This window comes from Rhincodon typus, chromosome 15 (assembly GCF_021869965.1).
Source record: "Rhincodon typus isolate 14 chromosome 15, sRhiTyp1.1, whole genome shotgun sequence".
Lineage (NCBI taxonomy): Eukaryota > Metazoa > Chordata > Chondrichthyes > Orectolobiformes > Rhincodontidae > Rhincodon > Rhincodon typus.
In genome coordinates, this window is record NC_063346.1 from 49,378,049 (window position 1) to 49,392,818 (window position 14,770).

The following is a 14,770-nucleotide window of genomic DNA, read 5'->3' on the forward strand; positions in this document are numbered from 1 at the left end:
TCCAGATATCTTTTAAATGTTGTAATTGTACCAACCTCCACCACTTCCTCAAGCAGATCATTCCGTACTCATTCCATAATTTTTTCCTGAAGAAGGGTCTAGGCCTGAAACGTCAGCCTTCCTGCTCCTCTGATGCTGCTTAGCCTGCTGTGTTCATCTAGCTCTACACCTTGTTATTTACAAGATGACAGGATTGGGTTGTCAATATATGACATTCAAAGTGAATAGAAAGCTAGGTAAAAGTGAAGGGGTTGCATGGTTAATCAGGGATGACATTTCTGCAATGGTTAAAGATGGCCTTGATTCAGTCGATCAAGATGCAGAATCAGTTTGGATGGAGATGAGGAACAGTAAGGGAAAGAAGTCACTGTTGGGAATGGTTTGCATTGGCGCCCAATAGTCACCACAATGTAGTACAAAGTACACAGAAGAAATATTGGGTGCTTGTGATAAAGAGATGGTAATAATCTTGGGTGCATTAAATCTCCACATAAATGGTGACATGTGCTGCGGGCAAAAAGGAGTCCAAAGATGTATGTTATTTGGATTTCCAAGTGGCATTTCATGAGGTGCCACATCAGATGTTATTGTGAAAAATAAAACTTTATGAAGTAGTGATTAACAAAACACCACGGCTGGAAGATTAATTGGCTGGCAGAAAACAGAGCATGCATAAATGGGCACTTGTCTGATTGGTGGTATGTGACAAGTAAAGGCCCACAAAGGTCTCTGCTGGGGCCTCAACTTCTTATGGTTTAACCAAGCGTCACCCTCTAAGGCAGTAGCGTTCACAATGCAGCACTGAAATGTCTGCCAAGATTATGTGCAAAGCTATGACCTCCTGACTCAGGTGAGTGTGTTCCCTCTGAGCCCAGGCTGATACTTACTTAACTGATACACTAAATTTCAAACTCGAATGGAACTCAGACTCTTTATAAAATGCGGACGGGGGCTTTGATCCATTCATTCGATTAAAATTCAGAAACTTGTGTCAAGGCTAAACAAATTCTTGACTTTTTTGACGGGCAGTTCTGTTGGTAGATCTGAGAGCCGATTTTCAGTTGGTGGCAAGAGTCACAGTATGGAAGACGACAAATGAATGTATAACAGCAAGCATAAAAATGCAGGTTTCAGATAGCTCAGATTATAGAAAATTTTCGTTTTTTTTAAGCATAAGTTAAACATTTGGGGTGAAAGTCTAAACTATAATATATAGTTTGAAAGAAAAATGCCGATTGTAAATTCACCAAAACTGACCTAAATCTGTCCTGTACCTGAGTTTATAATATTTCAGCATGCCTAGGAATGTTGTGAATGTGGTTTGATGTTAGACTTTCTGTCTGGATGACAGTTAAAGAGAGAAATTGTACATGATGTACATTACTGGGGAGGCCTCACTGACTGTTCAGTGGGCCAGAATCAGCTTTTTGGTTCATTTTAGCACAACATTCTCTTTACCATTTTGTCAAGTTGATGCTGTATTTGATTTTAGCCACTGATAGGAGCTGTAACAAACATGTTAAAATAACTTGTTGCTGAATCTTTAACGCTAAAGGGGAAGGAAATGATCTTTCTGCAAAAAAAGCAGTCTCTTTTCCAAAGTGTTCATCATTGCTGAGACCCTTAAAGAATGCAGTCTCTCTTGGCACCTTGCTTGTTCTCAGTTATAGAAAACTCCTACCTTTTACTCACTTGTCGGATCTGGGCATTGCTGGTTGGGTTAGGGTTATTGGCCTTTCATAGTTGCGCACGAGAACGTGGTGGTGAGTTGCCTTCTTAAACCGCTGCAGCCCATGTGTTGTAGGGAGAGCCACGATGCCTCCTTTGGAAACTGGGCTGAATTTTCCCAGTCTCCGAGAAACATTGGCTATGGTAACAGAGTGGGAAAACACAGTGAGAGTGAAATGTGAGGTTTTCAGTGTTGAGAAAAAGAAGTCTATTTTCTGTTTAAGTGACTAGATGAGAATCTCATTGAGTGGCAAGGAGCATTTTGCATGACTTAACAACTCATTATTACCTAATCTTGCTTCATTTATATGTAGATTGCTATTTCCCAGGTACCAGAAGTAAACTACATGGGACCAAGTCCCAGACTTGAAAATAACCCAATGGTTACAGCTTGCTATTGACTTCTCCTGGCATCCATTTTGATCTGCTTTTCCCACCGTCTTAGAGCCCACTCCATGGACAGGGACTGCCTGTACTTTTCATCCATGGAAGCACCAGCCTTACCCCATCATGGCACATCTTCAACTCACTTATCATCCAATTCACCACTTCGTACTGCATAATGAACCTTCTTATCGCATGTGTGTGTGTGTTTGTTTGGATCATGGACACCACACCAATGCAGGTGTATACTTAAGACCAAACTGGCAATGTTGGAAATAGTGTGCAGCTGGTGTTTAAGTGTAAAATTACACAAAAAGCAGGGCCATGAAGGCAGTGGGCAGACTTAAATGAAGTGAGCAAGGTAAAATTGAATGAGAAAAGTCACTACGGCTCACAGAAGGAAACCTCCGTGAAACCACCAAAAATGAAAATTTCATTGAATGTTTAGAAAATTCACCCCTCAGTCTAAGGACAACTCCGTGGTAATCCATGTTATAGTTTGTGTCACAATTGCCTCGAGACAAGAAGAAAATTTATTTGAAGGTCTTCATTGACAGCAATCGAGCAGGAGGTTTAAATAAGTTGAAGAAATCTTTGGTGGGCAATCATTTTTCGGTCAAAAACACAATGCCTAGACTTTCCCTCCCCTGCATCAAGTGGATGAAATATTGTACTCTTCAGCACATCCTAATCAGCAATGTGCTGAAAATGTTTTCAATCTCACTCAGATAATTCCTGAACAATAGCTGCAAAGATTTTCACAAGAGTGTTATATATTTGCTGTGACTGATTATGACATTTGATTGTTTTCTACAAGGGAAAAATATCTTAGCTTCATGAATAAAACTGCTATGTGTGTATGTTTTGGGGTTGGTGCAGTAATGTACTAGCATTGAGTAAGGAAGCTAATTTCAGTATACTAACACTTATAGCTGTAACTTCATCAATCAGATAAAGATAAATCGGTGTTCCAACTGTCCTGATTGATATGTGGCTGACTTATTTTCCTATTGTTATAATCTCCATTGAGATTGATAGGTTTTGAAAAGAGAGATAAGTTTCCTAGTGACCAATGCAAAGAATTGCATGATCAGATTTAATGTTTTACAACTTTTACCATAATCAGGAAGCTAAAATCAACGTCAGATGATCATTACTTGACAGCAACTAATATATCCTATTAATTTTTTTAATACAGCTGAAACCCCGGGCCATATTTCTGAGCTTCGCTTGAGTAGTCTTGTGTTTGAAGTCCCTAAACATCCCCTGGTTTTAATAGGGTCCCCCTGCCCTTTAAGGGTGAATCTTCATATTCTTTTAAATAAAGTCAAAGCTCATTCAGTCTTGTGCACATAACTAAATGAGTTTCCAGTAACAAGGCACACACTGGCAACTCTGTGGCATTTAACTTTTCTAAGCTCTTTCTTTGAACAGGGAATGTGTCCTTACTTTGCTTGGAGGTTAATCTGGCAACATAGGGCAGATGGCAATCATTTTAATACTGATGTGCATTTATGCTTTAGTTACTCTTTGCTTTAACAACAGGACCAATTGCCCATAAATAATTTTGATTTTGCTGTTTCAAAATGCCTTGTAATTAAATGAATGTGTGATAACCTATTGCATAACCACCTGTGCAACTGAGAAATTGGTGCTTTCATATTTTCTAAAGGAAACAAGACTCTGTTTTTACATTCCAGATTACCCTGAAGAGGAGTTTATCGAACTTATTGATTTGCTGCTGACTCATCTGCAGACTCTCAGGCTGCCAATGGCTCGCCTTGCAGAGTTTCATATCAGTCTGTCACAGACTGTTGTGCTGCGTTATCATTGGATAAACATCTTTGTGGAATCTTTAAAGGAAAAACTGAGTTCCTTTGACAGGTAGGTTTGAGTCTACTGTATTATTGGTGCATAAATGGAGCTGTCTGTAGCAATGAATAAAATATGTTTTTCTTCAGTCATCATGACGGATTAGAAATAATAATATGTTTAAAGTAATGTTTGTGTTATTTTTCATCCCATTTTGGTATCTGGGATGATTTGTATAGTCTAGCAGTTAGGATTTGTTGTTCCTACCGATGCAGTCCAGTTTCAGTTTATGGATAGGGAATTATTTTACAAAATTGAATGGAACTTGGAAAGATAGTAAACATTTTGTGCTTTTTGAGCCTGTGCAAAGTCACAGAAGAAGCAATCACCTTGTTAGTGCCTAGCTGGAGTTACGTAAACTCACGTTCCAGTTCAGTCAGCAAACACCCACTGACAAAGTGAATCATTACATGGACTACACCACGCTGCAGTCTGGATGGACGTGGCCACCCTACTGACATTGGCTACACAGAGGCATCTGGAAATGGTTTAAAAGGGTCCACCATGAAGATCAAAGCTGGGTAGGCAAGCGGTGGGGTCTACAGTGAGGAAGTGTATTCCTTCTGCCGTAGGTCCTCAGCTATTACTCCTCAGTATGGTAGAATGAGCAAAAAAGTACTGCTGGTGGGTTGAAGAGGTCATTGAATAAAAATAGACCATCTCCAATAGCTTGCCTATTGCAGTAACTCTCCTGGGTTTTGGTGGCAGGAGCAGCAATCATGCCCAGTACAGGATCGAACCCCCGACTGGGGACAAAGACTCAGGAGGCAGGCAGAATTTAGGCATGTGGCAGTTTTATTCAAGCAATCACTGGATAATGCAGGGAGAGAGCCAGTGACTGCCCCCGAATCTGGCCTTGACGTGAGAACTCAATTATCCCCCTAATCTTTGGCTCAGATTGGAAGAGAGGTCAATGATGCTCTGATTTTCCCAATGGGATACAGTATTTTAGTACACTTTGTGTTACAGGAATCACATAGAACGTGGTAACTGTGCCTTTCCTCTTATTCTATACATCCAATCCTGTGAAACACCTAATCAATGATAGACACTTCTGTAGATAGCCGTAGGTTCCGCATCATCTCATGATGTTTCATAGACATTGCAATCACCAGGCCTTGAGATCTTTCAATGCACCCTATTAACTCGCATTCCAAAGTTATTGACTATACTCCTTCAGCCATATCCCAGACTTGCTTATCTCTAAGGGCTGCTTGTATTCTATTATTCATTGTATTTATTACTATCCCTATCAAGTTATGTTATTCGTAAAGTCATAGAGTCATACAGCATGGAAACAGACCCTTCGGTCCAACCAGGCCATGCCAAACATAATCCAAACTAAACTTGTTTCACCCGCCTACTCCTGGCCCATATCCCTCCAAACCTTTCCTATTCACGTATCTAACCAAATGTCTTTTAAACATTGTAATTGTACCAGCATTCGCCACTTCCTCAGGAAGGTTATTCCACACGCGAACCACCCTCCGTGTAAAAAATTTTGTCTCAAGTTTTTTTTAAAATCTCTCCCACTCACCTTAAAAATGTGCCCCCCAGTCTTGAAATCCCCCATCCTAGGGAAAAGATTTTTTATTTCCTACGGTCCAAATGACAAAAGATACAAAAGGAAGTTGGTTCTTACTAACTGATATAAGATTCATAATTTTAGTTCTACTATAAAGTTAGTAAAGTTTTATATCTACCCCTACTATTAGCATTCTTTAGCTAATGATTTGTGAGCAATTTGTTTCTTAGAGTGTGTACTAGGCTTTCCTTTAATGGTAAGCGGGGGGGAGGAGTGCTGCTTTACTTTCAGAGACTAGTTAGTGTTCATATTTTTATTTGAATCGTTTTCCCCAATGCTTTCAGTGATTTCTGTATTTTTGGAATATATGTGTATTTAAAACAATGTTGAAATCTATCTCTGTGATTATCTGAAGAATCTTTAACTAGAACCTAGTCTTAAAATTTTAAATAGTTCAAGAAAAATAACTAATTATTGTGAAATGTCCTTATCTGTTGGTTTGTAGCTGCACCATGACTCATTCTGGTCACTTAATTCTTGTGGGATGAGATTTATTGTCTCTCAGAAACAAAATCAGAAGTTGCTGGAAAAGCTCAAAAGGTCTGCCAGCATCTGTGAAGAGAATTCAGAGTTAACGTTTCAAGTCTGGTGACCCTTCCTCGGAACTGTACTTTTCTCATTGATAAGGCTGAAACTTGATCACTTTCATAGCTGAAAGAGCTTGTTTGGTCTCCTAGATTTATACGAGCCATAATCCCCCTTTTTATCATCTGTGTCTGTTATTGTGGGATCATACGTTTTTTTTCAATGTTTGTTACAAATTTTCAAGCTTTCTGTTCCTTGGACATTTCTGATCAAACTGTTTCTAATAGACCTTTTGCAGCTGCTGTTTGTGCAGAACTCCCTTTTACCTTGGAATAACCCCTGCTCAAAGTTACCATTGTGTTAACTTATGATCTCACTTAAATGCTGGATCAGGCTTTTAATTCTGTTTAACTACTGGTCAGCCATTTTGAACAGGGCTAGAGGGACTTTCAGTCATTTTGTGTCCGTCAGTTATGGGCATTCCACTTAGTGCTTGGAATACCTGTGACGGTGCGCAATGTTGAGTTGTACATCATTAGTTTAATCTGGGTAAATTAGTACAATACTGGAGTGGCGTATTCTGCAGTTCAGTATTTGATAGTAAAAGAAGAGGTCCTAGAGTTTTGGCCTGTGATGCCCATGCAGTGCCAGCCTGTTTACTGAGGAGGTTGTTGCAGGTTTTACTTTTTCTGAGTATTAGTGAGGTGCTATCCATTCACGAGTGTACTAGTAAGTGTGATAGCCAGCTAGCCACAGTGCAGGTCATTCTTTAGTCTCTGGTCATCAATACGCAAGACACTAACAGAGTTCAGGAGGAATAACAAAGTTTTGAAATGGGATGACCACAGAAATTTTACACAGAAGTGTGAAATAATTCATTTTGATGAAAAGAATGAGGAGAGCCTAAAGGTACAGAAGCAGATCCACTGTTGGTTTATGTGCACAAATCTGGACAGTCGATAGAGAGAAACTGTTCCTGCTTTTAAAAGAGAAATGAATGAGAGAGCATAGATTTAAAGTGATGTGAGAAAAGACCTCTTCATGCAGTGAGTAGTTAAGGCGTGGAATGCACTGCCTGGAAACGAGGAGTAGGTATTTTCAGTTGAGGCAATCAAGAGAGATTGGATGATTATTTGGATAGAAATAGTGTGCAGGGATATGGGGAAAAGGCTGGAGATTGGTAACAGAATTGGTCCAAGCACAATGGACCCAAAAGGCTTCCTCCTGCACTGTAACAATTCTGCAGCTCAATGATCTATTGAAGATGACAGGACAAGTTGAGAAAGCTTAAAAAAAAAACGGGATCCCTGGTTTTATAAATAGAGGCATAGCATATGAAAGTAAAAAATTTGCCTGTGTGAAGTTAAAATATGGGATCATTACTGAAAGAAGAGCTGAAGCAGATAGATAAATGTATTCAAAGGGACGCTAGATAAGTGCAAGGGAGAAAGCAATACGAGGATATGTTGATAGAGTTAGGTAAGGGTTTTGGGAAGGTGGCTCTCGTGGAGCCCGAACATTGACGTGGACTTATTGAGCCATATAGCCAGGTTGTGTACTGTAAATATTATGCAGGTTATGTTCAGTCTTTAATAAGTACTGGTTGGGCCCCAGTGGTATATTGTGTGTATTTCTGGGCACTACAATTGGAGCAAGTACAGAAGATATTTACAAGAATGATAACAGATATGGCGGATTTCACTTACATGGAGAAAGTAGAAGAATTAGCTGAGAGAAGATTAAGAGGAGATTTGACCAACATGCTTCAAAAACCTTAATTATTTTAAACTTAAATAAGAAGCAGCTGCTTCCAGTTGCAGAAAGATTGGGAACCAATTGGCACTGTGGGTCTTGTGGCACAGTGGCAGTGCCCTAACCCTGAGCCAGGAGGCCCAGATTCAAGTCCCACCTCTTCCAAATGTATGTAATAACATCCCTGAACAGGTTGATTATCAGTGTTAAGGTAGTTGGCAAAATACCAGTGGTGATATGAGAAAAATAAATTTTATGCTGTGTCACATGATCTGGCTGAGAGAGTGGTGGAAACAGATTCAATAATAACCTTCAAAAGAAAACTGGCTAACTGCTAGAAGGGGTGAACTGCCAAGCTGTAGAGAAAGGTCAAGGAAAATTCATTAATCGATAGCTCTATCAAAGGGCTGGTAGGGAAATGATGGGTTGAATGCAGCCTCCAGTGCTGAATAGTTCAGTGATGCTTTTGTGTTTACCCTTCCTTCATCTTTTCCTTTGTAACTGCAGTATAGCTGATCTCTGTGTGGCTACACATTGTTGCAGCAATGAATCGGTTGGACAAAAGTGTCCAAATTGCTAACCACTGCAAGAACCTGCATTCTTCAAGACCTCAGGTCCCAAAGCACCTCATGTGCAATTAAGTACTTTCATTGTGTAGCTATTGTTGTAATTTAGCTTATTATTAATGCACAGATTTTTTTATTATGCTGCAGGTTCTACTGCGTTTCAGATAAAGTGAAGATCTACATTAATCAAGAAAAGACCAGGTACAGTGTCCCATAACAACACTACTTTAGACTGTACAATGCACAAACCATGCTCCCAGGTGTCCTTGTAAAATTGTGTAAATCCACAACAATTTTTGAGATATGTTTAGAAAAAACTAAATTCCCTGCTAGTGATTACACCAGATACTTTGGGGTCTTTTATTCTGAAGAGATGACCTTCTGATAAAATATTCCATATGAAAGTTATAGAATTCTAGCACTGAGAATTGTTTGGTAGTCCTTTAACTTAATTTATGGAATACTTGTGAGACTAGCTGTTTTCCTCTGAAAAATACATTCAACACAGTTGTTTTCTATTTACAATGCACCTTAATAAATACTAGCATAAAATCGTGAAGAACTGACTGTGACCTATTATGAGGTACAAGGTCTTTTGTGTGATAGTAATTTATGTGCAGTAAATCTAATTTATCCCATACTTGTTTATCACCCTATTTTTCAGAGACACATAATTCTTTCTTCTGATTGTTCTCCGTTTGAAAATAGTTCTGGGTTTTAAAGTGTACGTTGGTGAAAATCATTTTAATACTAAATAGTTTGCATTTAAACCATTAATTTGCAAATCAGACCAAGACTTGTATGCTTAATGGTAAGGTTCTGGGGAGTGTTGCTGAACAAAGAGACCTTGGATTGCAGGTTCATGGTTCCTTGAAAGTGGTTGCAGGTAGATAGGATAGTGAAGAAGGCGTTTGGTATGCTTTCATTTATTGGTCAGTGCACTGAGTATAGGAGTTGGGAGGTCATGTTGCGACTGTACAGGACATTGATTAGGCCACCTTTTGAAATACTGTGTTCAATTCTGATCTCCCTGCTATAGAAAGAATATTGTGAAACTTGAAAGATTCAGAAAAAATTTACAAGGATGTTGCCAGGGTTGAAGGATTTGAGCTATAGGGAGAGCCTGAAGTTATTTTCCCTGGAACGTAGAAGGCTGAGGGGTGACCTTATAGAAGCTTATAAAGTTATGAGGGGCATGGATAGGGTGAATAGACAAGGTCCGTTTTCCCATGGTAGGGGAGTCCAAAACTAGAGGGCACAGGTTTAAGGTGAGAGGGGAAAGATTTAAAAGGGACCTAAGGGGCAACTTTTTCATGCAGAGGGTGGTGTGTACGTGGAATTCAGAGCCTCCAGAGGAAGTGGTGGAGGCTGGAACAATTACAACTTTTAAAAGGCATCTGGATGGGTATATGAATAGGAAGGGTTTAGAGGAGTATGGGCCAAGTACTGGCAAATGGGAGTGTATTTGTTTGGGATATCTGGTCGGCATGGACGAGTTGGACCGTAGAGTCTGTTACCATTCTGTACAGCTCTATGACTCTATGCCTTAGCCCTTGATAGTAAAAATGCTTCGATGGTAATATAGTTGCTTTGGAGCACCGTAATCTATAGAAAGTTCTTGTTTGGGATGTTCTCAATAATTAGCCCTCTTGTTGACCATGCCTTTTTTTTTGCAAGATTCCAAAATGACATAGTCAGGTTTTGTGGTTAAGATATTTAATTGAGTCAATGGTGAATTTTGTCTGTGAGCCACATGTGTACCTGAGTTAAGAATGACATAAATTTGTGTCATTATTCAAAATTAATCAGACATCTTATAAAACAAGAAAGCCAAGTCTGCAGCCACTTATGATTGTGGAAGATTATCAGATTGTGATGATTCTAGCTAACTGTGATTTTAGTGAAGTAGGACTTTCTCTACTCTCATTTCCTCATGTTCACAGTACAAGACTTGCTTATTGTTTAAATGATACACTAGATTACGAGAGCTGTGTTCAATTTAAAATTGCAGTTCTGAAGAATCATATTAGATTTGAGATGGTGACTGTTTTTCCCCACAGATGCTGCTAGACCTGCTGAGTGTTTCCAATAATTTCTGTTTTTATTTCAATTTAAACTAGGTTAATCTGAGATTTGTCTGAGAGATTGTGAAGTCTACTGAAAGGATCTGGGCTTATGATCTCTCAGATAATGGAAACCTATCACACAATATATATAAAGGGCCAGTAATGAAAAGGTTTTCATCTTGATCCTACAAGAGGCTCCACCAATATTGTTTGTTTTGTGAAGTCACCGAGATCTTTTCTTTCCTATGCAGGACTTTCCTTGGCCTAGAGGTTTCAGGTGGCAACAACTACTTACAAGAAGTGGTCAGTGAGGTGGATAAGTGCATGAAGGAGTTTGATCTGAAAACTTATCATAAGGTTTGATCCATGCTGCATCTCGGAATGCATCACCAATGATCTCTTATGCTGTACACTAATTACTTCAAAATATTTCTGGCATTTAGGAGGCACGTTTCATAATTTTTATTTGCTTAAAAGAGTTACTTTTGAGTTTGTATGGAATATAATATTGGAATATCTAAAATACTCAGCTATTTTTCCAAGTTTAACCAGTGGACTGAATAGCCTCCTTCTATGCCATAATGACAATTTGATTCTACTGTTTTGCTTAACAAAATAGTGCTTTACATAAGATAAGTAAAATGCGTCATCACATGCTGAGTCTTGGTGTGAATCAAATGCCAGTATGAACTCGAGTTTCAATGTGCAGCTCTTAGTTCCATAATATCAAGGGGGCTAGATGATGCAGTAGGTTAACACAGTGTCTCTGACGTCTGGAATCTAAATTCACAAGATTCGGTGATGATTACCGATGAGAGATGTCATGCAGCCTAACCTCTTGCGTCCATAATGAAAGATCCTTTGATTTCCATGTTGTAGCACCCAATTGTTTCTTAAATCATTCCAAGGTTTTTTTGTCTCCATTTTCCTATATGGAAGAAAGCCACAAAAATATGTATTTAACCAGCATTTATTACATAGGAAAGTGTCCTGAGCTACTCTCAGAAATGTAGTCAGCCCATATAAATGACAGAGCTAAAACACAGCTGTATTAGTGGTGATAAGAGGCTCGATCAAAGAGCTCAATTTAAAAGAGAATTTTAATGGAGGAGAGAATATATTCTATATATTCACTCAGTAAGATCACCTCTCGCCTTTTCAGGCTGAACAGCCTGTTTCTCTGATTTTTTTTTTGCTTACAACTAAGACTTTTTCCATGGGATAGGCCTTGTGGTTCTTTTCTACATCATCTTGCAGCTTTTGATGTTTTCTCTGTGTCTTGGCAGCCAGAACTGGACATGATGCCAGCGTTGTCAGGTTACCAGGACGTGCACATTTAGATCACAACTTTTGTTTTAACTGTGTAGTTGATTTTGTTGATCTTGAAATCCTGACTGGTGGGATGAATGTACTATTTCCTTGTTGTAGTAACTATCCCTTTGTAGATTAAGCTGGGGTAGGTTCAGTTATTTGGCACAGATTGACAATTCCTGAGGCATGTGGAAGGAGATTCACACTGGTACAGTAGGTAACATCTCTCCTTTGTTGGACTTCAGGCGCATTTAGACAGTGTGAAAAACTTTACTCTCTATCTGACGTTACAAGCACCTGACATAGTCATAGAGGTTTACAGCATGGAAACAGGCCCTTGGGCTCAACCTGTCCATGCTGCCCAGTTTTTACCATTTAAATTTGTTCCATTTGCCTGCATTTGGTCCATATCCCTCCATACCTACCCCATCCATGTACCTGTCCAAATATTTCTTAAATGATGAAATTGTACTCACTCCAATCACTTCCTCTAGCAGCCCGTTCCAGACACTCACCACTCTCTGTGTGAAAAAAACATTGCCCTTCTGGACCCTTTTATATCTCTCCCCTCTCACCTTAAACCTATGCCCTGTAGTTTTAGACTCCCCTACCATGAGGAAAAGCTGTTGGCTATCAACCTTATCTATGCCTCTGACAATTTTTTAGACCTAGAAGAACATCCCTCAGTCTCTTACATTCCAGGGAAGAATGTTGCAGCCTCTCCTTATAACATCAGCGTTGTGGTCCAGGTAGCATCCTAGTATATCTTTTCTGCACTGTTTCTAGTTTAATAACATCCTTTCTATATCTGTGTTGCCTGATGCTCATAGTGGTAAATGGTTTTTTCACAATGCTGATATCCTCATTATTAAATGCACAAAATATACACTAAGGATACAAAATGAAAAATTAAGTTAGTTGGTAGTGCAGCATTTTCTTTAAGTCCCCTTATTGTGGAATATTGTGCCTTTTCTTCAGGTTTGCTAATTCAGCAACCCCACCTGAATTATTCTGAGCTTCAAATTCTCATCATGTGGTAATTACTAAATCTGGAAGAGTGATGGTTGTTACAAATAGTTTAGGTGGTTTTCCCGGCTTCAGTAAAGAGCACAGCAGATCACATATGGAAAAATCTAACAGAACAGGCTTGAAGACCCAAAAATTATCTTCAGAACGCATCAATGCAAAAAGCTGAAGTATTGCACATATCTCAAAAACATCAAATTTAGTCTTTGTAAAATGTAAAGGAAATTCTGCTTTTAAAACTTCCATGTGGTATCGATGCGGACCCTCATTCGTCTGCAAAATAAATCTCTCTTGAATTTTGACAGAGACCTTCCTTTCACATTAGTGTGGCCTGGTGCTTAGGGGATGTCACTGCTGAACTTGAAAAACACAATCAGGAGCTGCAGGTAGGTACTCAAGTACTAGAATGTGAAACCATATCACATGTCAAAATTAAAACTTAGTGAGAATCAGTAGGTGATTTTAAGCCACCACTGGAATACAGTCCAAAGGTTCAGATAATCACAATAAAACTAATGCTTTGTTTTCATTGAATTCATAATTTGAATACTTATTTTTAAAGCCGTTGTTTCTATCTGGATGGTGATTCAATCTTGCCAAATAATGAAACTACATTGTAGTGTACACCAGACACACTTCCTGCTTTTATGTCTGGGTATATTGTGTCGTCAGTATATTCAGAAAAATCGGGTAGGGAGTGAGAACTTGTTTCTGATCTGTCCATTTAAATTAACAACCAGGAGATCAGCTGGCCTTAGCTCGGATCACAACATCCAACCCCACATGATTTCTGTGGACTTGCTGGGTCCAGGCATTTTGGTGCCCTTGGGAATAGGATTATACAAATCCAACAAAAAATTACGTTGGCTCAATGTTGAGGGATATCTGGCATAGCCATGATGTGGGTGGGTGATTGATTGATTCAGATTGTAACTGTCTCTATCTATTAATCTGTGTCTTGTTAATGTAATTCATTAAATCATTCTAAATTTGCACCACTAGAACATCGGATGTGCTGTGGTTCTTGTGCAATTTTGAGGAAATGCCATTGCTATTTGTTGATCAGCTATAAATAACAAATTGTTATAGTTTATGTCATTATCTGACCTTCATGGATTGGATTTGCACTAACTGAATGAATGTATATGTGTACAAAGGGCTCCCCGTAGAACTGGTGAGTTTCTGATATTTCACAGTTACATTGTTAATATTTGTCTACAATACGGTCTTATTCATGAATGTGCTGGGTACGTTTATTTTGTAATTTTGCTGAAGGAAAATCTTCACATTTGTGAAAACAAATAGCTCTACGTGGTTCTGTGTTACATCAGAATATAATAAATAGAAGCAGGAGTACGTCATGTGGCCCCTAAAATCTGCTTTATCACTCTATGATATCGTGATTGGTCTTTCATCTTGGTTTCACTTTCCTGCTCAGTCCCCTGGAATCCAAATCACTTATCTATCTCAGCATTGAATATACTCAACAGCTATGGAACATTCTAGCTTGCAGTGATGCTTGGATGCAAATTCTACATTGTTCATTTTTACATTATTGATATTGGTCAAAATTATGTTATATTTTGGAAATGTTTTCACTAGGAAACTTTGGTGAATAAAATGTCAGTGCTTAATTTAGAGTTATTCCCTAACCAGTAATGTTTCCAATGTTAAATTGGGGGGGGAAGTAGCAAGGACCTTGTGGTATTATTGCTGGATTGTTAATCTAGAAACGCAGCTGATGTTCTGGGGACCTGGGTTCAAATCCTGCCATGGCAGATGGTGGAATTTGAATTTGATGAAGAATCTGGAATTAAGGGTCTACTGATGACCATGAAACCATTGTTGATTGTCAGAAAAACCCATCTGATTTACTAATGGCCTTCAGGGAAGTAAATCTGTCATCCTTACCTGGTCTGGCCTACATGTGATTCCAAACCCACAACGATGTGGTT

The 14,770-nt window shown here is 38.9% G+C and overlaps 1 protein-coding gene across 1 annotated transcript in view; it reads left to right on the forward strand.

The window, feature by feature from the left end:
* usb1 (U6 snRNA biogenesis 1) overlaps positions 1–13,258 on the forward strand; it is a 19,127-nt gene extending 5,869 nt beyond the window's left edge. The window contains exons 3-6 of the mRNA XM_048606002.1: positions 3,813–3,996; positions 8,560–8,613; positions 10,730–10,835; positions 13,121–13,258. Coding sequence (XP_048461959.1) covers positions 3,813–3,996; positions 8,560–8,613; positions 10,730–10,835; positions 13,121–13,258 — 482 coding nt within the window. The remainder of the gene's footprint in view (positions 1–3,812; positions 3,997–8,559; positions 8,614–10,729; positions 10,836–13,120) is intronic.
* The last annotated feature ends 1,512 nt before the right edge of the window (positions 13,259–14,770 follow it).